At 42.0% G+C, this 24033-nt stretch overlaps 1 protein-coding gene across 2 annotated transcripts in view; it reads left to right on the forward strand.

Annotated features, from left to right (window-relative positions):
* The first annotated feature begins 21207 nt into the window (after positions 1-21207).
* Positions 21208-24033, forward strand: part of PHACTR3 (phosphatase and actin regulator 3) — a 101319-nt gene continuing 98493 nt past the window's right edge. For both annotated transcript variants that reach the window (XM_041417897.1, XM_041417898.1), the window contains exon 1: positions 21208-21587. In XM_041417897.1, the coding sequence (XP_041273831.1) occupies positions 21485-21587 (103 nt within the window). In that variant the 5' untranslated portion in view covers positions 21208-21484. The remainder of the gene's footprint in view (positions 21588-24033) is intronic.

The following is a 24033-nucleotide window of genomic DNA, read 5'->3' on the forward strand; positions in this document are numbered from 1 at the left end:
TTAATTTTTAGATTTTTTTTTTTTTTTTTTTTTTGAGGGAGTTTCTTTGCTTTTATTTTCCCACTCTAGCTAAATTCATAAGACATGATTTAAAAGGTCATTCTGGAGGACTGTGCCAAATAAAAACAAAATTAAGTCTTTAAAGAGTACAATTCAGTCCTTTATATCTAGGGTGATGGTTGAGAAATTATTAAGGTAAGTTCCTGATATCCAGTATAAATTTGAATCTTTAGGTGTTCACATATTACTTTTGCCTGTCTCCTGAATCCAGTCCACAATCATGGCCCAGCATTCACATGTACTCATTTCTTACAGATAAGTGTTGCCAGTGATTTTAATATAAGATAGATTCTGACAAACCCAGAGAGGACAAAACTTGGCTTTTCAATCTTTTGAGTTGAATAACTGTTCTTGGATGCTCCCTAAAAGAGAGGAATGCATGTTATAAAACCAGTATTCTGACACAAGGGGTCGGATCCTGGTCCTCTGTAGCTCAGCGATGCAGCTGATTTTATCACCAGCCTCTTAAAGCAGGAGGAAAAACCTCCCAAACCGAGGCTCAGGTATGTTACTCCCGGTTCATGTTTTTATCACCTTTATACAGGCTTGCTTGTCAGAGGGAGCGGTGATTAAAGCACAAGAAGCAGCATGCTGGGCACGAAGCCCTTTCTCAGCTCGTTAAGGTGCTGCTGACATTGGTCTTTTAGCCCCGTTGCCTCCGGGCTCCCCATCAGCCTCTCTCTCCCAGCACTAACTGGTCACACCAGTAACAGCATGTTTGAACCACTCTGCTGAGGTTTAATTATTGCATTTGATGACACCTGCATGATACAACTGCGCACTGTTATGAAATATTAATTGCTTTCTGTACTGTAGCATGTAACATATTCAAGACTGAAAAATAATGCTGTTACTGGCTTTATAATTTTTTTTTTTAACCAAGGATTTTAGATTTTTTCCCCATTATCACCAGATATGTCTAAAAGATTCTGTTTCTCCTGAAAAAACATGCACATTACCCATAGCCCTCTTACCTCTTTGACTAAAAGGAAGTTCCATTATTACTTGAACAAAATTTCTCTTTCACTGTCACCTTCTGCCACTCAAGGCAAAAGGACAGAACTCCTACTATTGTCTCACAGAAAGAAAAAGAATTTTTCTCTTATGTAGGCAATAATTCCTTTACCCCACATGCTCTGTCCATTCTCTCCAGAATGATTGTAATCTTATGTCCCTCCCCTAGAGAGCTGAGACATAAGAGACAGAGGTTTTGCTTTATGGAAGAGTACATGCAATAGTTTTCATTTTGTTAAAAAAAAATAGACAAGAAAGTCAGGTTTTGCTTTATGGAAGAGTACATGCAATAGTTTTCATTTTGTTAAAAAAAAAATAGACAAAGTGTATGGTCTTAAGAGGAGAATGTATTCTTCAAATTATTTCAGACAGCATCACTCCTGGCAAATATTTAAATCAGTATTACAGGAGATTTGGTGCATGAATACAACATACATTTCAAGGCTAACTTTTCAGCTCAGCTGTTTACATTTCCTAGATTACTTTAATTAGGGACAGCCAACATGTCCAGGCTCAGCTACAAAGAGGGAACATTGCAGAACGTGTAAGATGCAAAATGTTCCCTGAGGACAGGGGGAAACCAGGATGAACTTCAGGCAGTGGCTCCAGCAGGGCCAGGATTTCAGGGCTCTGCTTGCAGCAGCTCAGCCTTCACTTCTTTCTCATTCATGCAGAGGAGATCCAGCATCACACCAAATCATGGGAATCCTGATTGATTTTTTTCCTCTATAAACCAGAGGGAAGAAAATCCAAGCATGAGGCATGCAATGTGCCCTCTGTCCCTGGCTCCCCTGTTTGGTGGGAGGAGTAGGAAAGCACAAACGGAGCCTCCAGGGTGAGTCTGCAGAAACCCGAACCTCAGTGATTCATGAAAATCGTCTCAAAAAGTAATTAAGACCCATCAATGAAAGTTACTGTAAATAAAGACATCTCCACCTCTACCTAAAAGTGAAAAGGGAACATTCTTTTGAAAAATTTAACTACAAATACTATGAAAAAGAAATATTTGTCAGTGCACTCATACATATATGCATTTAAATAAGAAGAATATACAGTAATTGCCTCAAAATAAAGCAAGTTGAATGTTCCAAGGCTGAAAGGGAGAGAGCAGATTCACACCACACATTTGGGGATGGATCATTAGCCAATACAGATCACTGCAGTGTCCCAATTCAAGAATTGTTTTGATGCATTTTTTTCTCCACCAAGTCATTTATTTCTAAGATAAAGCAGATGAACCACTGACAGGTATACTTGGGAGGAAGTATCTAGAATATTTTCCTTGAGGGTTAAGATCCAATCTATATGGCTTTCATAGCCAGAAAAAAATAGAAAGAAAGAAAGAAAAAACAAAAAAACCCAAAAAAACAAGAAAGAAGAATGTTTCTCAACCAAGTAGAAAAAAACTAAAAAATTTAGTCACACTGGAGCACACATGAAAAATGTTGTTCTTTGAAAAAAAGATGCAATGAACTGGCTTAGAGTGGGCTGGAATGAAGCAGAATAACATTGCAAGTATATAACTGGATAACAAATGAGAAAAAGGGTTGGGTAACTAAACCAAGGTTAAATAACCCACTTGGAATAATTTTTTAGTAATTCCTGTAATTTTGTTAAATTTAAAGTAATAAACAAAATGTTACTGACTTCTCTCACCTCACTTTTCCAAGTGAAGAAAACATAATTCTACCACTAATTCCAGTATTATATAAAAAAACCTTGTTTCATTCAAAAATAATTAAGAACAACACCATTAATCTTGATATGGATTTTATTCTACAGGTTTTTTTCCTATAAGAGTGAAAACCAAAAATATTTTCTTTCAATAAAAGAATTTAAATTTGGAAGGAGTGGACTCATTTTGAAACAAAAGCAGTTTAAAAGACTTAAAACCTTTGTAAAACAGATTTTCCATTCTTTTCCAAAGTGGATTAGTAATATCCTTGGAGACATGCAAGAACTCCAGCCAGCGGCAAGCCATGTTGGAACACAGAGAGCAGACATTAAAAAGGAATGTTACCATCCCACTTCAAATAGAAAGTTTTTGACAGTGAGAATTTTATTGTTTTAAGAAGAACATATAGAGACAGATGAGAGCTGTGAGGAACTAGACCTTAACAGCTGGGTAAGGGAACCTCATGGAAAAAGCAAGAATATACAACTTAAAGAAAAAATACAGAGGAGGAAAAATTCCACTTCTATCAAATAATTCTGGACACCAGGGGAAGGAAGAACTTTGATAAACATTTCTCCTAAAAAACTCCCATCTAAGCTAAGGGTGGTAACCAAGTTCATAACCTTGACAATAGCAATTTAAAAAAGAAGCTAAAATGCCAGTTTTGCTGTACAGTAAAATCAAATTAAAAAGTGATGAACAGAAGCCCTCCTCAGACAGTAATCTAAACAGTTTGTGGAGCTAAATGAAATGCCATGGTTATGTTGTCTAGACCAATAACCCCTTACTGGCTTGTAACTCCATTATATTTGAGACATTGTCAAACGTTTTCCAAATTAGTGTATTTTTTCAAACTTAGTAATTACTTCCATTGCCTATAAACAGCACAGACTGCAGGAGATTTAATTATTAGTTGCCCTCAAAAGACAAACCAATTTAGGGATAATTTCTGCTGCTGTCTCAGTCATAGCAATGAAGTCTTGATAATGTAGGCAGAAACAAATATAAGGCTAGATTAAATAAAAAAAAAAATAACCCATTTTTTTTTCCTTTTAACTTTAAGAGAAATTACCAGTTTCTTTGGCAAAGATATACCTTTTAACAGTAACTGGTAAAAACTGATTCTCTCTCCAAACTTCTGCAGGTTGATTTCTGGGCAGTCAACCTTACTAAGGCAGAGCTTCCAAATTACAATAAAGCACTGAGAATTTATAATGGAAAATAAATTTTCCGAAAGGAGCTGGACACATGGAAACAGAAGGAAAACCTCTCCTTTTTTGGTTTTAGATCTTGCCCCAGTTATTTACAAGCATATAATTATTAATTTTCATTTGGTACAAATGGAAACCAAACACAAACAAACAAAATAAACTTCAAATGGAACAAACAACCCACAAAGACAGCAAGCATTTAGGTGCTTAATCATGCAGAGAATCAAAAGGCGAGAGCAAAAACACCAACCACAATGGAGTGAAAACATATTAAAAAAAATTTAAAAATACCTCAGAAACTTTTCCAAGCTTTGTGTGGAGCTTAACTGGGCCTCACCCCCGAGCTGGGCTGCAGGGAAATGCTCGAAGGCAGGCACCAGCCATGCCTGGGGCCAGCAGAGCATCTCTGCTGCTCGGGCAGGTGCTGGTTTCAGGTTGGTCATTAAACCTTTCAGAGCTCTCTCACAAGGCGTTTCCAAGCTGGCTCTGCAGGATACTTTCTTCATCTGCTCCTCCCGTGTTGTACACATGCACCGTGTGCCAGGGGCTTGGTGTGAAGGTTTAATTGCTGGCTCCAGGTGCCACTGGAACCCAGTCACTGAGCTGGTCACAGCAGAAACACAGCTGGTCCCATTGACAGGGAGCTAAGGAGCACTGGGATGGATCCTCATTTAAAACCAGTGACAAATAATCTTAACCCTGCCTTAATTTTAAGATTTAGCATTTGGTGAAGCATTTAGGTGGAACGATGGCATTCCTACTTCTATTTTCACAGGGATCACCCCAAATCCCTCACACTGTGACAACAGTTTCTAGCTTGGTGTGGAATCACTGCAGTGAGATTGTGATAAATCACTGCAGTGAGATTATGAACTGCTTGTTCTCCCTTTCCCTGCCTCAAGAATTAGGAGCAGCCATGCAATGGCAGGCTTGAATAAAACTTCTCCCTGCCAGCTTGGTTTTCTGCCACAGTCTGCCAGTTCCTCACCATTTCCACGTGCACAATCCTTTTGCCAGGAAGGGCTCTCAGTACAGGAGCAGCATCTCCTGCCTGTGACACCAAAACTGGCCCTGGAGGGGACTGTCCCACCTCCCCTGCACCAGATTCCTGCAGAACCCGGAGGGCAACTTTTGTCCCTGAGGAAGGGCTCCAAGCCTACTGGGGGCAGTGGCCAGGAGGAAGAAAAAAGGAGAACCAACCTCTTTTCCCCCCTATTTCTTTCAGCACCCCAATTTACTCAGGCTGCCCCAGCAAGCTCCACCCCCAGGATAATTAGTTGTGCCCTCAGGCTTTGGATTGCAAAATTCACTTTTGTCTGACAGGTGAAATTGTTTTCTTGCTGCTCCACTAGAATGAGCACAAACAACAAAATCACTGTTTGTCCATGATACTCTTGAAAAATATCAATAAATCGACTCTGTACATAGGATGTGGATGATAAAACTGGGAGAAAAAAGAAACTTCAGGAACTAGGTTTTCTATGAGATCCCTGGGTAAGCTGAAAATTTACATGTCTTTAAAAGCAAGCCAGGCAATCAAGGAAGATTTATGCTTGCAGAAACGCCTTAGAAGTTTTCACTGATTTCCTGTTTTGCAGCTTCTCCCTTTTACAGAAAATAACCAATTAAGATCAGTTCAGAACAGAGTTCAGACTCTGCCACTGGGTTCCTCAGGAACATAACCTTTTTTTTTTCCCCTGGAAAAGGCAGGGAGAAATTTGTGTAGACTCAGCAGGGTAAGATATGTAAGGTCAAGCAATCAGTGTTCAGGTGTAACATGAAATCTGAGCTGGTTGATAGCTTTACCCTGCTGAAAACATATTTTCCTCTCTTTTTATGTAGACTGAAAGGATTAAAATGATTAGCTAGAAACCAAGACACATTATTTCACACAGAAGAGAAGATAACTTTGTGCTGGTGGGACTATGCAGCATTTCTGTGGTATCCAAACCCTACCTGATTACTTTAGATTTGATCTTCATTCACATATCTCTATAATGTGTACTTGGTGCAGAAGAATATTTTAATGCAGCAGCAAATTTTTGAAAGTGTCAGGCATGGAATTTGTGCCCAAAAGACACATTCCCATGGAGCAGACACGGGAATGTTCCTGTTCTTATTAATCCCCAGACCTCAAGGCTATAGAGCCCTGCCAGGCTCCAGGCCAGGACCACTGAAGGGCAGTGGATTCCCCTGTGATATAAACAGGGATGACTTCTGGGATCTTTCATTAACATTTTGTCCAGAAATTCACCCAAATGGCATCACCAAACCAACAAAGGCTCTCTGAGAACACGAATAAAGCACGTATCAATAAAGGCACAGAGGTTGCTGGGTGGATGTGGCTGCACCAGTTCCTGCATCAGGATGTTTTGCAAGCCTGCCTGGCATTTTAGCAGTTGGAAAAATAAGCACCAAATTCTGTACAAAGCCTTTAATATTCAGCTGTCATACAGAATTTGAACCTCAAATGCTCAGGTCATGGTTTACATCTGTACTTATCTGTAAAGAGTGTCTGTGCCTGGGTTAGAATGAGCAGAAGGTATTCAGTCTACAAATATTCTTCATAAAAGGATTCTCAGCTTTTAAATAATGCATTTTTTCTCTCGAGTGGAGAAACTGAAGGTGCAGTTCCATGACACTGCTACATCAATTAACACCTAGTTTCAGCCAAAAGAGCTAATCTTCACCTTCTGAAATAGAACAAAATGAGATAATAAAGTTCAGTTCACTGAATTATTGAAGAATTTGCACTCATTTGAGGAAATTATGTGAGGGGAAAAAATATTTTTTGAAGTGCTATGAAACTAGTTTTTAGAAAAATTACCTTCAGGAGTAAATTGCACAATTTATGGCAAAGAAATGTGAGGGCCTCTAATGTAAGCACACAGGAAACAGTTTTGATTTCTGATCTTCCCATTCCCACAGCCTTAGTTAAAAAACCCCAAGCCCATAAATAAGCCAACCTACTGTGCTGTTCTGATTCCTAATTCTTGGTCAAATAATTTATATCATATGTAAAATAGGAAGTATTACACTTTTATCTGGAGATCTTACACTATTCAACAGAACTATTAAAAACATTATTTCTTCTTTATGCCCACAAAAAAGATGCAGAGGATTGGAATACACAAAAAAATTTCTGCAGGGCAAGCAAGGGGATAAGCCTGAAGAGCTCCAGTTATTCCATGAGAAATAGACACATGCACATCCTTATCCTAAAAAGCAGTTATTTCAGAAGGGGATAAATTTTTGTCTTACCTCAGGAGGTGGATGGGGGTGGATTATCTTGTCCTGGGGTAAGAAGGTCTGTTTGGCAGCCCTGCCCAGAAGCTGATGCATTTCAAGTTCACACAATGGTTTGAACTATTTGTGCCCTGAAATAACTTGTTAGGTGTCCCTGACCAAAGGGAGTTATCCCAGCTCAGTGACAAAACCAGGAGAGATCCATGCATCCACTGTGGGGCCAGCCTGGCAGAGCTGGGGGGGCTCACCTGGAGAGGAGAAGCTCCAGGGAGAGCTCAGAGCCCCTTCCAGGACCTGAAGGAGCTCCAGGAGAGCTGCAGAGGGACTGGGACAGGGAATGGCTTCCCACTGCCAGAGGGCAGGGATGGATGGGATGTTGGGAAGGAATTCCTCCCTCTGAGGCTGGTGAGGCCCTGGAACAGGTTGCCCAGAGAAGCAAAGTTCTGAGTACAATTTTTATTGCTTTGGTGTTCAGGCACCTCATACCTGAGAGAGAACAAAAGTGCAACTCACAGCAAAGCCCTTGTTCCAGGTACTGGGAAAAGTAAACGTAGCCACTGGTCATTCCTAGGTGAAAAAAAGAGAGCATTTTCTGGGACAAATCTCTGTCCCAAATAGCATTTTCCCCAAGTGCATTATGGAAACCATTTGTGTCAGCTTTGAAGATGAAAAATTCAATACTTGCAAGGAAAGTGATGGTGTAGCAAATACATGAGGGTAACAGCTGGACTGATCAGCTCCCCTCAGCTGCAATATGGAATTCCCAGCACCATTAGTGTTTGGTTAAAAATTCCACATCAAAAAGAGGAGAGGACTTGCCAGTTTTAATATATCCATCCTTTATAATATATATGGGCAAATATCTTTCTGTAGAGGTTTTGCTTGGCCTTTTAGTTTTGTTTACTTCAGGACATGTCCAAACAGCTCATGTAAAGCAAGAATGAGAGTTCTAAAATCTTAATTGCCAGTGTGATGGTAGATATTGCCTGATTGCGACAAGTAAATGAGAAAATTAGGTGAAAAAACAGGGAAAAACACCCTCAAACCTGTTTTTTTAATGTACTGTAACTTTTATATCTTAACCTACCCAAAGAAGTTGCAAAAAGCTCCCATTTGAAAAGCATCCATTTGAAAAATCTGCTTCAGCTAACATGTGCTTTTCTTGGAGAAAAATAAATACAAAAAACTTAGATATCTGAGCTAAGTGAAACAGATTGCTGACCCATGTCTTGGGGCTTTTTTTTTTTTTTTTTTTTTTGCCAGTAAAGATGCTATTTTAAGGTTATAATTAGAGCTGGTTTGAAAGAAGCAGTGAAAAGAAATGTGTTCGTAATTTGACTAAATTAACTCCAGTTTTGATGAAAGCCAGCTACTTTGAGTAACATCATCTACAGGCATTATAAAGTCAGTGGCATTTGGTTCTTAATTTTAAATTCTTCATGTTTCTGATTGTAGTAATTCTCTTGACACAGCAGCCATTCAGTGTAACATTACACCAGGAGGCACAAAAAAGTGGTTTCTCTAACTTGTCACGCCAGTTTTGCAGTTCAAGCTCTTCTCAAATGCTGCTTTTTGGCAACTCATATTGTGCAATGATTATGAAAGAGGCATTTTAGAGTTTCTAAAGGGTACTCCACAAAGGCAGCTGACTCCCTCATTCCTACAGTGCCTCACTAATTATTTCTCATCCTACAGGGCTTCCAGTATGTAATTTTATTATCAGGATTAATCAAGGAGAATGATTCATGCTTAGTGGAAAGCAAGGTAAGTTCAACACAACATTAGGACTGAAAAATGCAAAGTCTTACACTGAACTCACAACAGGATGAAGCTTTAACAACTGGCTCATGTAGACTGTTCTCTCTGCTGTCACTTCCAAAAATACAGTTCTGTTCCAAGAGTGACAAAATAACAAACGGTTCCACACCTGCTTCATTTCAGTGATGGTACAGAAATGGGTTTGGCTCATTTTCCTAAACTGATGTAACACAAAGGGATGTGAAAAGGAAGGGAATGGAGAAACTACAATCCACACCTGTTTCATTTCAGTGATGGTACAGAAATGGCTTTGGCTCATTTTCCTAAACTGATGTAACACAAAGGGATGTGAAAAGGGAGGAAGGGAATGGAGAAACTATATCTTCTAATTTTGTTTCTGAATCCACAAAAGTTCAAGCTCCAGATCCTGTCTCTTTTGGGACATAAGAGTATCTGCACTACTCTTTCCGTATAGTGTCAGCTCTAATAAATATAATTTAAAGTGACACTTTAGAGCAGCTCAGTGCCTTTTTTACTGGGCTCATAAGGGACTGGCACCTCCTGGTGCTGAACACGTGTAGCTGGAGATCACTCCTTACTTAGGAAGAGACCTGCAAGGAAGCATTTACATATTTATGAATTCTCCTTTTTATTTATTTATTTTTTTCCTTTTTATGCTAGAAGAAAGCCAGCAAGATTAGAATTTTTCAGGTAGCTCTGACAGATCAGACACCTCGATCACACACCACCACAGAAAAACAAAATCACCTTTGCAACAGACCATTGTGGGAAGATTGGATTTACTTTCACCTAGACCATGAAAGCTACCTCAGGACTGAGGATAACAGCCAGGCAGCAGTTTAAAACTGCAGTGCCCTAAAGGAAAATATATAAGCATATTTTTCAAGTCCAATTAAGGCTTTGGCTCTGAGCATTTGGCAGAAAGAGAAGAGTAAACATTTTATGACATGCCTTTGCATGGATGGTGCTATGAGGAGTTCATGTATTAACTAACAAGGTCCCTCTGAGTGATTTTTGACTTTGCGAGAGGGACAGGGGAATCAGAGAGTGGAGGGAATTCAGATTGCACTCAAAGCTGATTTATCATCTCTCCTGGGGGCAGTGGGTTCAGTAGTGTGTTTTCAGGAAAAAAAAAAAAAAATCACTTTTGTGGTAACTGATTTTAAAACAGGAATTCAAGCAGTTTCTTTGCAGGATGCCTCCAGCTCCTCAGCTCTGCACAGACTGATGCTTATCTCTGACAGCAAAAAATGGGAACAGCTATTTCCAGGCCTTGAAACAAAATCAGGGCATATGGGATGTGAGGAGTTACTGCAGTTCCTGTAAGGACTTCTGGAGGCAATTCCTGGAAAGACTTTAGATCCAAGACTCCCTAGAAAACCTGGGAAAATTCTTTGGAAGGGTCTAAATCTAGGATGGGAAATTCCTTGAACAGCACAGGAACTACCTCAGGTTTTAGATCCAGGAATCCCTACAAAAAGTGAGAAAAGGCCAAGAAATCTTGTAGGTCCAGAAACTCTAAAAAAGTCTCTGTCCAGGAATTCCTGGAAAGATCACGCATTCAGGAATACTTGCAAAGCTCAGGAAAACTAGAAAATATTTAGAGCAATTAATTCCCAGAAAGTGATAGGAAATTCTTTGACAATTTCTCAGTACAGTAAATCATAACAGAGGTCTCAATCTAGAGATTCCTGGGAAGAATCTTGGTCCAGGATGTCCAGGAAAACTCTTAAAAAACCCCAAATATTCCTAAAAGGTTTATACATGTCAGAATTTTTAAAAATACCATATCTTGAATGTTGTTTATTTTAAGTTGCTTAAACAAATTGTTTGAGTAACTTTTACATTTCATCACTTGATTTAAAGCCAGTAACACTTTCCATATGTTCAAATCACTTCCCAGCTGAGCACTCTGGTACTGGAAAGGTGAATAGAATTGGAGTCTCTTTTATGAAGTTTCTTCATTATTTGTGGAGAAGAACTACAAAAAAAGCCCCAAACAAACCCAACAAATGTACAGGGACACCTGTGAGTTATTATTTTAGGCAGTTTGGTTCAACTGTCAGAGAAGCAACATGGGCCTTGTCACCAAGCACTCCAAACCAATCCTGCTAATTAGGATTTCAAGTTTAACACTGACATAAACAGATTGGCAAACTAATTTTGGGATCTGCAGCTCAATGGAGGTTTTTTCCTCGGTCTGGTCTATTTAGGATGATGTGATGAATGCCATTGTTATGGGAGGGGTCTCTCACATCAGCACATATTCCATTTACACAGCTGGCCCAACATTTAGTCTCACCAGGATCCAGTTTATTCCCCTCCAGCTGCTCTGACTCGATAATGCTGACAGAAGAATTTCACTTCAGTAGAACAAGTGGCTCTGCCCCTCAGCACCAATTTCTGCAGGAAGGAAGGAAACACAATTCTGTGACAATTCCTTTGCTGACCACAGCTGCACTCACCACTCACTGGAAGCAGAGCTGCAGACCTAGGGAGGAAAACTTTGGAATTCTGGGCTCCTCATTATCTTCTGAGAATGTGTTTTCTTCACAGGCACTGCCAAGTTTTAAGCTACAACATTCTGCTCATAAAATAAGCTGAAAGATACCAATGATTTCAATGAGAAAGTCCTCCCAAAAAGCACACAGCAGCTTTAAAAGGGCAAAGTGTGAACATTAAAGGTCCAGCTGATTTCAGAAGGATGTATGAAAAGAGAAAAAAAACCTCAAGGCACAGGCACTTCAACAGAAAATAATGCAATTTTTTTTTTTTCCTGGGGGAATATGAGAGATAGGCCAAGAGATCTAAAAAAATTCAGTGCCACTCAGATAAGGAAACATCAAATACTTGGATCAGGAGAGCCTAACAGGTTAATTCACACAGCATTTTCCCTTTAAATCACCATTTCTCTGAGCTTATGTATTTCACATAGATACACTCCATTTATTGTTTGCTGATTTGAGAATGATTTGAGGCAGAAGTTTTTTCTAAGGATAAGCTAAAGCAGAACTAGATTCTCCCAAGGTTATCTGTGCAGCAGGCAGCAAAGCATCATCATTCAGCCTTACAGTAAAAATAGTCTGTACATTAAATACTACAGGGGACTCAGTGAAACCCCACTGAGGGAGAATTACATGCTAATGAAAAAAGCCACCATGCATAATAATTGTGTAAAGCAAAATGTCAGAGGTGCTAAAATCTTGGTTTAATATCCTCTATTTTGTACAGAACACAATAGGGCTATTCAGAAATGTAAAAAAAAGCCTTTCACACTGTAGCTCACCACACCCTGCTTTGGAAAAGAGACAATCCCGTAGTGCTCTCTAGTGGCTGCCAGTCAAAAAACCTCGGCAGGCTGCGCTGCCAAGTTTAAAAATACACAGAATTACCAAAATATTCGGTTGCCCCTGCAGTCAGCCACGACTGCCCAGGGATGGAGCAATCAGTGTTTGCACCAGTGCTCTGCACTGCCCGGGCTTGTTCTTCCTGCAGGGCTCCATTCCACAACAGAACTGCAAATATTGATGTGCCTGAAATGGCACAGAACAAATTTAACACCTTTGATGATGAATGTGCATGAGTTGTCTCAGAATTTGGTATCAAAACGTGGCACCTTTTGCCTCTCACAAACTCCAGCTGTGCCAGATTCCTTCCTCAGCCTGCAAATGGTGAAGGGAAAACCATTTCCTTCTGCTTGATCTGGACTTTGCAGTTGAGACAGCCACGTTGCCAAAGGGGTGCCTATTTTGGGCTATTGAAACTCTCTCACTGTGCTTAAAACACAATTCATAAACCAAGCCTGAGCCATCAGTCCTGTATAAAACCATCTGAGCAGAGACAATTATCCTCTGCCCACAGTTAGTGACACATTTCATAACCATTGTCAGGTTACACTGCTCTTGTAAATTGTCTTATTATTAATATATTATACATTGATATTTATTAATTCAGATGCCTAAATAAAGCCTAGATGGCAAAATTACCCTTTCAGGTAATAAATTAATTCCTAGGGTTGGCACACCAAGAATTTCCTGTCCAACAGCGTTTCCTCAGTGGATTCTCTCAGCTCCACCAGACATTTATTCAGCTAAATAAAGAACAAATTGCTGAGTGTAAAACCACTACCAAGGGTTTGCAGTATCATCCATTAGCACCAGGATTTCCTTGACAGCACAAAGGATTGCAGGCTGCCAATTATAATTAAATAGAGCTCCCTGTGGTCTTAAGCAGAGCTCCTCATTGCCCTGGATAGGAAAATGCAGCTTAAAACACAAGAGAAAATGGAATAGAAAATAGAAAATGGATCCAAACCTGGTCCTGGTTACTGCACTTTTCAGAACTGGAAATAGCTCTGTAAACAGCATGTAGATGACACTTGCCCTGGGTAGAATGCACAGGCTGTGACATTCCTGTGGTGTCAGCTGAACTTCTACCCAGGAAATCCGGTCAGAGCCCATGAAATGGGAATTTCACAAGCACATACTGCACCTTCAGCTGCACACCCAGAACACCCTTACAAATGGAGACACAGATTGATTTTGACACCTTCAGTTCATAATGCATTAATAAACAGAATTTTTGCAACAGCCATGAAGCCAAGAGAAAAAGAAGCCTAAATGTTAAAATAATTCATGACTTCTGAATGATTTGGAAGAAGCAAATTTACTGGCATCTTCCTTGACTGATCTAATTGGATTTATTTCCACTTTCTAGGAGAGGAGAAAAAACAACATCAGCAAAAAAACCCCTGTTTACTAGTTCATTAAGCAAGGGTATAATTACCTAATTATAAATACCACAGGTCATGCAATCCTTAGCTGCACGAACCTCCACCTCCATACACAGGCTTACCAATGACAAGCTAAACAGTCATTCATGTACACGATGAATTGCATATTTAGCAAAAATTTGTGTTCCCATCTCTGTATTTCACATTGTGTTGGAATAAAACATTTTTAGACTACATGTTAATAATTTTAAAAAATCTAGTTCTGCAACTGAACCTCAAAACTTGAAGGACTTGGTCTTACAGAATTATTTGTAGGAGAGAGAGGTTTAAAGTATCTGTGTGGTTCACAAATTATATTAAACTGATGTTAGGAATTCCTTTGCAAAGCAATTTTTTTGTCTAGACCTAGAAGGATACATTTGTATAACAACGAGAGGCACATTTCAGGGACAAGGGAGAACAAAGGGACTTTGTGGCAACCATCTGATTTTTGACTTGACTGGAAGAATTTACCAGGCAAAGTCTGCCCTTTACTTGTTGGATAAAGATGTTAAAGGATTTATTTCCTAAACACTTGAGATCCCAGCTGCTGGGTCTGGAAGTGTTCCTCTCATTACAGTCTAGGCTGGTTGGAAGCAAGGCTGGAAAAGAGAGATTTTACAACAGAACAGCACAGAAAATTCCATTATTACATTGTTGTGACCTGGCTTATGACAGCCTCCATCTCCAGCCTTGAAATCATGGAATAGAAGATCCACCTAATTCTGTCCTGGGCTAGCTTTGCAGGTTAAAAGTTTGCTGTTAGGGCTGATCCTAGAAAAACAACCACTGCCTCTGTCCATGAAGGGAGCTGTGATGGAGCTGCTGAGCAGCCTGGCCTTCCCAAGCTCACAGCAAGATGGCATTAAAAGAGCACACAGAGCTGCAGCCCCGAGGGGAGGGGATGGCCCACATCTCCTGCTGCCACGGCAACCTCCACAGCTGTCAAAACCCCCATATTTAAAAAGTAAACCAAGTTAGCTGGGTTTTGCTGAGGAATGGTTTCTCAGATGACTCACTGGATCTGCAAAAGAGCAAAGCACAACCTCCCCAGCAGAGATCTTGCTGCACATCCACATTCTGCCTAAATGAGGATGCAAACTGCTGCCTAAACCCTTCAGCTCTGAGGAAGCAGTAACTTCACTGTGTAGGAATGGTATGAAGTCCTACTTTTACTTAAAATTAAACTAGAAATTCCAAAAATTTCTTGGTAGCTGTTCTGCTTCCCTTCCCAAGTCTTGCTTGGAGTTGGTGAGCAGGAAATTGAATAGATGAAAGCAGCCCAAAGATGAGTCCATCCCAGCCAAACATAAACCCAACCCACAGGAGCACCCAGAGAAGAATGAAGGTGTAGCATAAAGACACCACAGCATTTCTGCCTGGGAAAGCTCAAACCTGGAGCTTTAAATCAGTTCTTCACTGCAGCTCCCTGAGAATGAGATCTGGAAGGGCTGGCTGTGACTTCTGGGCTCTCATGCAGTGCATGGCTTCAGTCTCAGAACAGAAACTGCTCTGCTGTCCTGGACCTTGCTCACTGGGAGTTCCAATCAATTTGAGCTTTCATTCTCTCATCTTCAGCTGCTGATCAGCTCTAGACTTCCTGTATTTCCTTCCATGAATTGAAGCCCAGCTGAGGTTATATCTTCAGAGAGATGCTCATAAATCCTGATTATTATGGTCTTCACTGGATTTCAGGTCCCAAAGAACTGCAAACTGGGACCTGTTGAAGGAAGCTCTGCCACTTGTTTCATGTCTCACTGGGCCCTGAAGTATTTTAACTCTCCAACAACTGAATTTCTTGTGTATTATGGTCTGAGTGTGAAATACCAGCAGAAGTCCTGAGTTACCCAAGAAACGAAGTGACAATAACAAAATTCCATTGAAGTAAATGTTGAAAGGTACTAACATGAGTGGAATCAGGATTTTGTCCTGCACTCTACATCAAAGACTCGTCAGCTCTTGTCTAATTAGCACAGAGCACCACTTTTCCCTTTCCACTTCTGCTGACAACTGAATGATCTTCACTGTTAGAATTAATTTGAAAAATGTATACGTCAAAATTATTCCAGATTTGGCAACAAGATGAGATCTGAATCAGAATGTACTGTCTGAATGCAATACATAATAAGAAGAAATGACATCTCTGATCAGGCTATAAGATATCCAGACTTATCTGTGAGGCAAAAATGAGCTGCACTGCTTCTAAAATACAAAGACTTGCAAAGCACAAGCAAATCAGAGGTTCTTCTTTTTCAGGTTTATTTTGTTTCCAAATAGAATTTCAGTGCTCAAAGTAGTTGTTTTAAAAGTCTGGGATCCTACACTGTATTCTTTTATAATTACAACCAACACCAGTTTCTTGGGGCTATTTCTAGTATCCTGAATTGCGGAACCTGGAGGACTGATGTTACAAATGTAACAAGAAACAGTTCACTGGGTTTTTCTGTAATAATTCATAGAGCTTGCAGGGTCTCAATTACACCAAAAATGGCTTTCAGAGCCCTCACATTTCTGCAGTTCTTTTGTAGTTTCGAGTATTTGAGATCGTAGAATAGCTTGCAGGGTCTCAATTACACCAAAAATGGCTTTCAGAGCCCTCACATTTCTGCAGTTTTTTTTTTTGTAGTTTTGAGTATTTGAGATCGTGGAATGCTTTGAGGATGGAAGTGAGAATTAGGAACTTCCAGCCATGTGCCTTCTTAAGAACACAGTGCTGTAAAAAACCAAGATATACAAGAATATGAATTCTTGTGGGCAGGAAGGAGATCTGGACCTGCAATGGAATTTATATGTACATCCCTTGTCCTCAGACATCCTGAGGGGCTAAGGGGCACAAAAATCCAGGGAGGATGATGAGATTCATCCCTTCAAACAACATTTATGTGGCACATCAGCTGGAACCTCGCTGGCTTGGACAGCACCTCAGGAGTCCCCAGAGCTCCCCACAGAGCTGCCTCTTCCCTGCTCCTCCTGCACAGTGACAGTGCTCAGTGACCAGAGCCTGCAGCTCTGCTGGCCTTGGCACGCTGCAGACACCAGTTCTCTCCCCACACGTGGGGCTGTTGCTGTTACAAGCTGCAGAATTTGAAATAAGAGTAGAGGTTCCCCTTCCCATCATCACAGCATGGAAGGACGTGAGTAGAGCTGGGTGTCAGGGTAGGGACCTGAGCTGAGGATCCTCCTTCACATTTTTCCAGCCTCTTTTTCCTGTTCCTTCTCCTGTAAAATGGGAGTGAGCACTGGAGCTGGGAAGGAAAGCAAACATGAAAATCAGATGGGCCATTGCCAGAATAGCTCCTGAGTATCAGAATTCTCAATGTGCACACGAGGCCCCCAATAAACAAGACCTTGGTGCTTATTCATTTTTTATTTGCTTTCTGTATTAGTGCTTTGGAGAAGATGTGTTTCAAGTCTTTGTACTTACAAAGTTGTGACTGCTGGCTGATATTTTGTCTCTTCCTGGTGACATGCATTTATGGTCTTGACAAACAAAGGCTCAAAATAGGCTCTGTGTCCTCTTTACAAAGAAAGCATCTGAGGGGAAAGAACCCCCAACAAAGTAAATAGAGACAGGAGCTTTTTGAGCATGGGAATGCTCATCTCTGTTATGGTGAGCATGCTGAGCTACAACAAGCTGGCATAAAAATCTTAAAAACTAGGTTAAGACTCACAAGCAGCAGAACAAATGCTTTCTGTTGCTGCATCTAAGAAAACTGTTCCTAGCAAGGCTATCTGTGCCTTGGTCATCAGAACAATTTGAACATGAAAGCTGATTCTGTCAATCCAAATGTACCCTGAATTCATTTTTCTAAATAACAACACAAAACCCCACATCAGTGGAGCTCAGAGATCACATGTAGGCTTCAGATTAAGGAAAATGAGGTTGTTTAATATTCTGCTGATTCGAGAAAAACAGCCCTGACATGACTCACCTCTTTCCTTTCTCCCCAGAGAATCATTCCTTTCTAACACAAGTTTGGATTTCTCTTTGTATAACCAGCTCATACAACAGACATTCAGCAGTCTGTCAGAGAGAAAAAAAACTAATCAAATCATCCACACCATTTATATAATTGCATTTAAAAAATAAATCAAGGAAAGTCATATCAAATGGACACACATTGGTTTGGCTGTGGACTATGCATCAAAATAAATAAAATTATTTAAAAAAATTATTTTCTCTTCTGTGTTCCTTCTGTGGATATTTCATTTCAAGAAGTATTTTCCTGCAACTGAATGGATGCCAACTGCAGAGATATTTGCTACTAAGCTAAAAAAATTTCATCATAACTTTTCATCATAAATATAAAAGGCTAGAAATCCTCTGAGAGATAACTAAACAGATCAGATCATTGAACTCTGGGAAAATGCTGAAAACTTGTTTACCACAAGACTCCTATAGTGAGAAAATAAACCAAACAAAAGAGGAGTCATGTTTCTACTAATAGCCATTCTGATCCTGCAAACAGTTTTGTTAGTGACACCTACAGAATCATATGAAGTAGTGAATGGAAAATTGAGGACAATTTTTCAGGTGCTTTGTACCCACAGGTAGAACCAGGCTTAGTTTAATTCCAGTTTCATTCAAATTTCAGAGGGATTTACAAATCAATACTCTTGGAATATATTAGTTAGTGCCTGCCTCCATCAGCTTTATTTAGCTCTGTGGAAAGGCTCCATTCCTGTTTGGTGTTGGTCTTTCAACACAAAGTCTTTCAACATGACTTTGCTCACAGTTATCTTTCCCTCTCTGAAGCCCTGCCCCAGAAGGAATGCAGAGCCTGCTTTAGGGTAAGGAAGTAGGAAGTGCCACAGATACATCATCACCTCTGACATTTGAAAGTAAAAGACATGCAGACAATCCTAATTTTAGCACAAGAGACATTATTCAGCAACATAAGTTTGAATAATTCAATTTTTTTTTTGTACCTCCTCTCCCAACCATGATGATGGTTCATTTCAGAAAGAACAAGGTCCAGGGGCAGCTGCATCAGCTGGCACAAACCACACCAGGGATTTATCCCCAGACTGAGCTCTTGGTGCTTGGTTTGTCAGGGATGAGAGAAAATGCTCTTTAAGTGAAAGCAGCAAGGCAGATTGCAGCCCTGTTTGTTTTGTACCAGGCAATATTTTAAATCCAAAGGAATCCTATAAAATGTCCTCTACAGAGGCAATCAGTATGGGAGCTGGTTAAAAATACATCCCTCTCATCCTGTGTGCTTCTACAGCTACTAAAGATGTCTTGGAGATATTTTCTTGGGTTGAAAATATTTGAATATATTCGGTCTTATACAAATGCTTAAATCTGATATGAAACTTCTCAACCCTACATTTTAAACATGAAATCAGTATCATTCTTCATCTCAAAAGGCAGCTATTGATTAATGCAAACAGACTTTCACAGAATTCACTAGAAACCATCAGCATTTTCTAGCATGACCTAAAAGCTATATAGAGAAAAACCATTTAGAACTTGCTACTTCCTTTCCTTTTAGGACTAAAAATAGATTTGGCTCATTATGTCACTTGGCACCTTAATGTATTCCATGGCACGATGGCACAGCTTAGATTAAGCCTCCACATGCTGCTTTTTCCTTAGGATCTATCTTATACACCCCAAGAAGGGGCAGTGCTCATTGAACCAGAAACTCTTTGATATTTTACTTTAAACCCTTTTTTGGGTTCTGTTCTCAGGACAATATTCCCTGTTGGATGCAGCAGCTCACCCCAGCCATGGGTGGACGCCACCCCAACAGCCTCCCTCAAATGGAATCTTGGATGAATTTTCTCATTGAGCTCCACCATCAAATCCATGCCCACACTTTTTTCTTCCCCCCAAAGGTCAGCAGGATAACTGACTCTCAGGGACACACAGCCCAAAAGTGACTCCCAAATTAGGTGTATGCACATTTAACTCTGAAATTCCTCCTTGAAGAAAAGCTGCAAGCACACATCTCAGTGTGATAAATGTGATAAATTTGGGTTAAATCCCCCCAAAACACAACAAATCCCACATAACTGCTGTGTTTGCCTCTGCTTTCAGAAATGGCCAAACCCCCATTTTCTTTCTTTAAGAATAGCAAAATGTTTTCCATATATTGTAAAAACAGAGCCAGACTCTTCTCAGTGGTGCCATGTAATAGAACAAGAGGCAGTGGTGAAAAACTGATCTTAGAGAGTTCCACCTGAACATGAGGAAGAACTTCTTTGCTCTGCAGGTGAGGCTGTGGAGTTTCCCTCCACTGGAAATATTCCAGATGTGTCTGGACACAATTCTGTGCCCTCTGCTCTGGGACGACCCGGCCTGAGCCGGGAGGTTGGACCAGGTGACCCCACTGTGGTTCCTTCCACCTCAACCTGTGCTTCTGTGCACGGGAATGAAAGACTGCATTGATGGGAAACCGTCTGATAAAGGTTCATCCCTAAAATTTTGTAAACTTGCACCTGTCTCACAACAGGAACTTGGTCAGCTGTGTGTATAACCACTGCTCTTGGAACAGAAAGAAATCTACTTGTAGGTGAGTGTATTCCTCAGCACTGGTTCTATGTAGAGACAAAAACAGAGTTTAAGGCAGACATGAGATGAAATCCCCAACAATCCCAGCAAGTGCTGAGCAAGCATTCCACAGGGCTTTACTGGGGGAGTGATTAAAAAGCATCCTTGTTTTTTACATGTCAAAACTTCAAGAAGACCTGACCTGCGTCACTGGCTACAGAGCAGCAGCCCCTCTGCCGGCGCGGCACAGGAGGAGCAAAAAACCCCCCAAAAATCTATAAAAGCAGTTATTCCCTTTAAACAAATTCCCAAACCAAGCTGCTCAGCGGACTCGGAGCATCCCGTTTCTGCGGGGTCCCCGTGCGGCACCTTTGCCACAGCTCCGGCCGAGCTGCGCGGGGTCCCGGGGGCGCGGAGCGGTTCTCCGCTCGTCCTGCCGAGGGAACCCCCGCGGGACACCCGCTCCTGCGGGACACCCTCCCCCGCGGGACACCCGCTCCTGCGGGACACCCTCCCCCGCGGGACACCCACTCCTGCGGGACACCCACCCCCACGAGACACCCTCCCCCGTGGGACACCCTCTCTCGCCGGCCCCGGGGCGAGGCGAGCGGCGGACACCGAGCCCCGCGGCTGCCCCGGTGCCGGGGGATCGCACCGGTCCCTGCCGCGGGGCAAAGCGCCCGGACGGACGGGACAAGCCCCGGGACGGCTCCGGGGCCACGGGCGGGTCCCGCAGAGCGGGGGCGGGGCGGGCCCCGCGCACCTGCGGAGCCCCCGCCTTTGTGCAGTGCAGGTGCGGCGCCCACCCCACCCCCGTGACGTCAGGCGGGCGCTCGCGGGGCACCATGGGAGAATCCCAATGTTTTCCAACGGATGCGCTCAGCAGCGCGGCGGCTTGAGGCGACTCCGGCAGCGGCGCTCGGGGGGGAGTCCCGGCAGGGGGCGGCGGCGGCGGGGGGCCGGGCGGGCGGCCCGCGCCCCGGCTCTTCCCCACCCCGCCAGGCGGCATGGCCCACCCCCCTGAGGCGCCCGGAGCTGCCCCCTGAGCGCCCGGAGCGCCGCGCCGCAGCCGTGCCGACGGCGCCGGGGAAGATGCTGCCGCGGCTGGTCCTGCCCGGCTGACGCCCCGGCCCCGCCGCCGCCGCACCCCCGTCCCCATTGTCCCCCGGCCGCCTCCGGCTCCATGAGCGCCTCCTCCTCCCTCCTCCTCTGAGCTTCCCGCCCTCCACCTCATGGCTGCATCGGAAGAAGGGACCGGCTGCTTTCTCCCGCGAGGCAGGTCGCAGAGTGACCCCAGCATCCTCACCGACCCCGCGGGCCCCGGGGAGCACCCAGGTAACCGCCCCGCTCTGGCCGGCGGCGCTCGGGGCGCGCCGGGAGCACCCGCCAGTTTGTAGGGAGCCCGTCCGCCACGGGCGGGCAGCAATTGGGAACACATTTTTCCTGCAGGGAGTGCCGAAATGGTGCAGCGGCTGAGCTGCACACGGGATCGGAGCGAGCGCGTCCCGCGGCTTTGCCCGCCCGCCGAGCGAGCGCGTCCCGGCCGCGGCTCCCGGGGCCGCCGGCAGCGCTCGACCCCCGCTCCCGCAGAGCTCACTGATGACTTTGTGCGGAGGGGAAATGAGCGCTAATAAAGCAGGCTGTTTGCATGGGATCGCCATGGAGACAAGGGAAGCAGAGTCATAATTAAACGCTCTCTGCCCACAAGAAGGTAATTTTCACTTCACGGGGAGAAGCGTAATCTCCTTGTGGAGTGTGGGCATAGAGGGTGGTGCTGAGGGGACACAGCCCAATCGTTAGTGCATTAATAGAATATTGTGATTCGATTTTTTTTTTTTAAACAATGGCAAATGGTGTTTTCATCTTCACTGTGAGGAGTAATTCTAAATGTCTGTTGGTGGTGACTCAGTAATTTCAGATAGTCAGAATCTAAGCAGTGTTGAGACCTTTAGGAAAAAAAAAAAAAGAAACAAATAGCTACATCACTTTGATGTGATGTGATTGCACGGAAAGGCACAACAGCAAGCTGGAAGCAAAGAGTAAAAGCCAGTTTACTCTCAGTTTCCCTGAATAGATGGAGGACACACAAGAGCTGTCAGGTTTCTTTATGAGAAAAGAAGTAATCAAAACGGCATAAAGACAATGAATGGGGTGTTGACCATCACTCCCCACTACTGATTCCTAAGCCTAGAGATGGGTTTAGGTTTTGGGTCAGGCACTATCAGCCTGCAGGAGACAGTCCCTGGATGCAATTTCGGGTTGAACTTTGCTCCCTTTCTCAGATTGCTGAGTAAATAAAATATTCCAGGCTCTATTCATACACCTGCTATATTGCTTCCTTCTGAGCCAATGAGGATATTAATATTTGTATCTAATTTAAGTTCTTCTATTTATTTGCCTTATCAAGCAATTGTGAGCACACTGGTCTGGAGTGAAATACAAATTGAATTCAGGCAAACAGTGGATGATTTATCCCTGATTACCAACTGTTCTGATACCCTAAGTGAAGGGAACAAAGGACTCTTCTAACATGAACTGCTCGACTCACTCCCAAAGGGGCAATCTTGGCTGAAAGAGGAATGTATGTTTCTGCCATTTGATTTCTGGAAGCAGAAGTGACTAATGCAAGGAAGGCGTGTGCAACCTCTGTTTTAATTCCTCTAGATTGTTTTCTGCTAATTAATTCTTTTGGCCTTCGTGAGATACACAACAAAGAAAGTACACAACATGTCTGACAAATAGACAAAGATATAAACATTATTGTGCTTTTTGTTAGGAGAAGGAGCTGTCAATACCAAGGAGCATTTTTTCCCCTAACACAGACCCCATCAGATAAACCAGTGTCCCATTGCATGGCAGAAGCTCCACTAAAATGCAAGAGAAGGTGTCTTGTATGTATTCTGTCATTCATGCAATGTGTGGAGACAAACAAAAGGTGTTAAATACATATGGCTTTTGTCCAGGTAGGTATGAATAGTCAGTGGTAGGATTAGCATGTTTGGTAAGATTTTCAGGTTTTAAATTTGTTCATCAAATAGTATTGAACATCTGTATGCTTCCAGATGATAATAAAATGAACCTAAATTGCTTAATTTAGATAAAATTTTACTCTGCAGTGTTGTGAGCAATCACTATGAGCAATTTCATACATTTGGCTACTTAAAAATCCGGAATACAATTTATACTATTTTAAGAATTATGAATGCTAGATGAAGTAATTGCAGTTTATATTATTTTACTGTCCTGGAAAATAATTGTATCATTGTCATTATACCAGCATAATCATCAATGGACTCTAAGTCAAAAGACAGTCTTAGGAGTGGGAAATGATATGTGCAAAGTTTGTGTTTACATTCCAACTCTGCTCGCAGACAAAGCATGTAGGGAAGTGTGAGCATGTAAAATTCTTCCTTAATCTAAAAATTAAATTAATGTTATTATAATTTAAGTTACATGTTTAATTTACAGACAGACAAAAATTATACCAAAATATTATTAAATTAATGTTATTATAATTTAAGTTACATGTTTAATTTACAGACAAACAGACAAAAATTATACCAAAATATGAGTATAATAGGATGTAGGATCCCTACAAAAACCATTCCTGCCTTTACCTGGCCTTTGAGCGATGCCATATCCCATCTTGTTTTGGAGCAGTTTTTGGCTGTATGATGTGGGCAGAGATTATTCTGCACCAGCTCGTTTGGCTGTCCTACTGAGGGAAGGATATTGGGGTAGGAAATGTGGAAATAGATGAAGGCAGCCTAGACTCTGAAAA

Source organism: Onychostruthus taczanowskii, unplaced genomic scaffold (genome assembly GCF_017590055.1).
Source record: "Onychostruthus taczanowskii isolate IOZ18803 unplaced genomic scaffold, ASM1759005v1 scaffold57, whole genome shotgun sequence".
In the NCBI taxonomy this organism is placed as follows: domain Eukaryota; kingdom Metazoa; phylum Chordata; class Aves; order Passeriformes; family Passeridae; genus Onychostruthus; species Onychostruthus taczanowskii.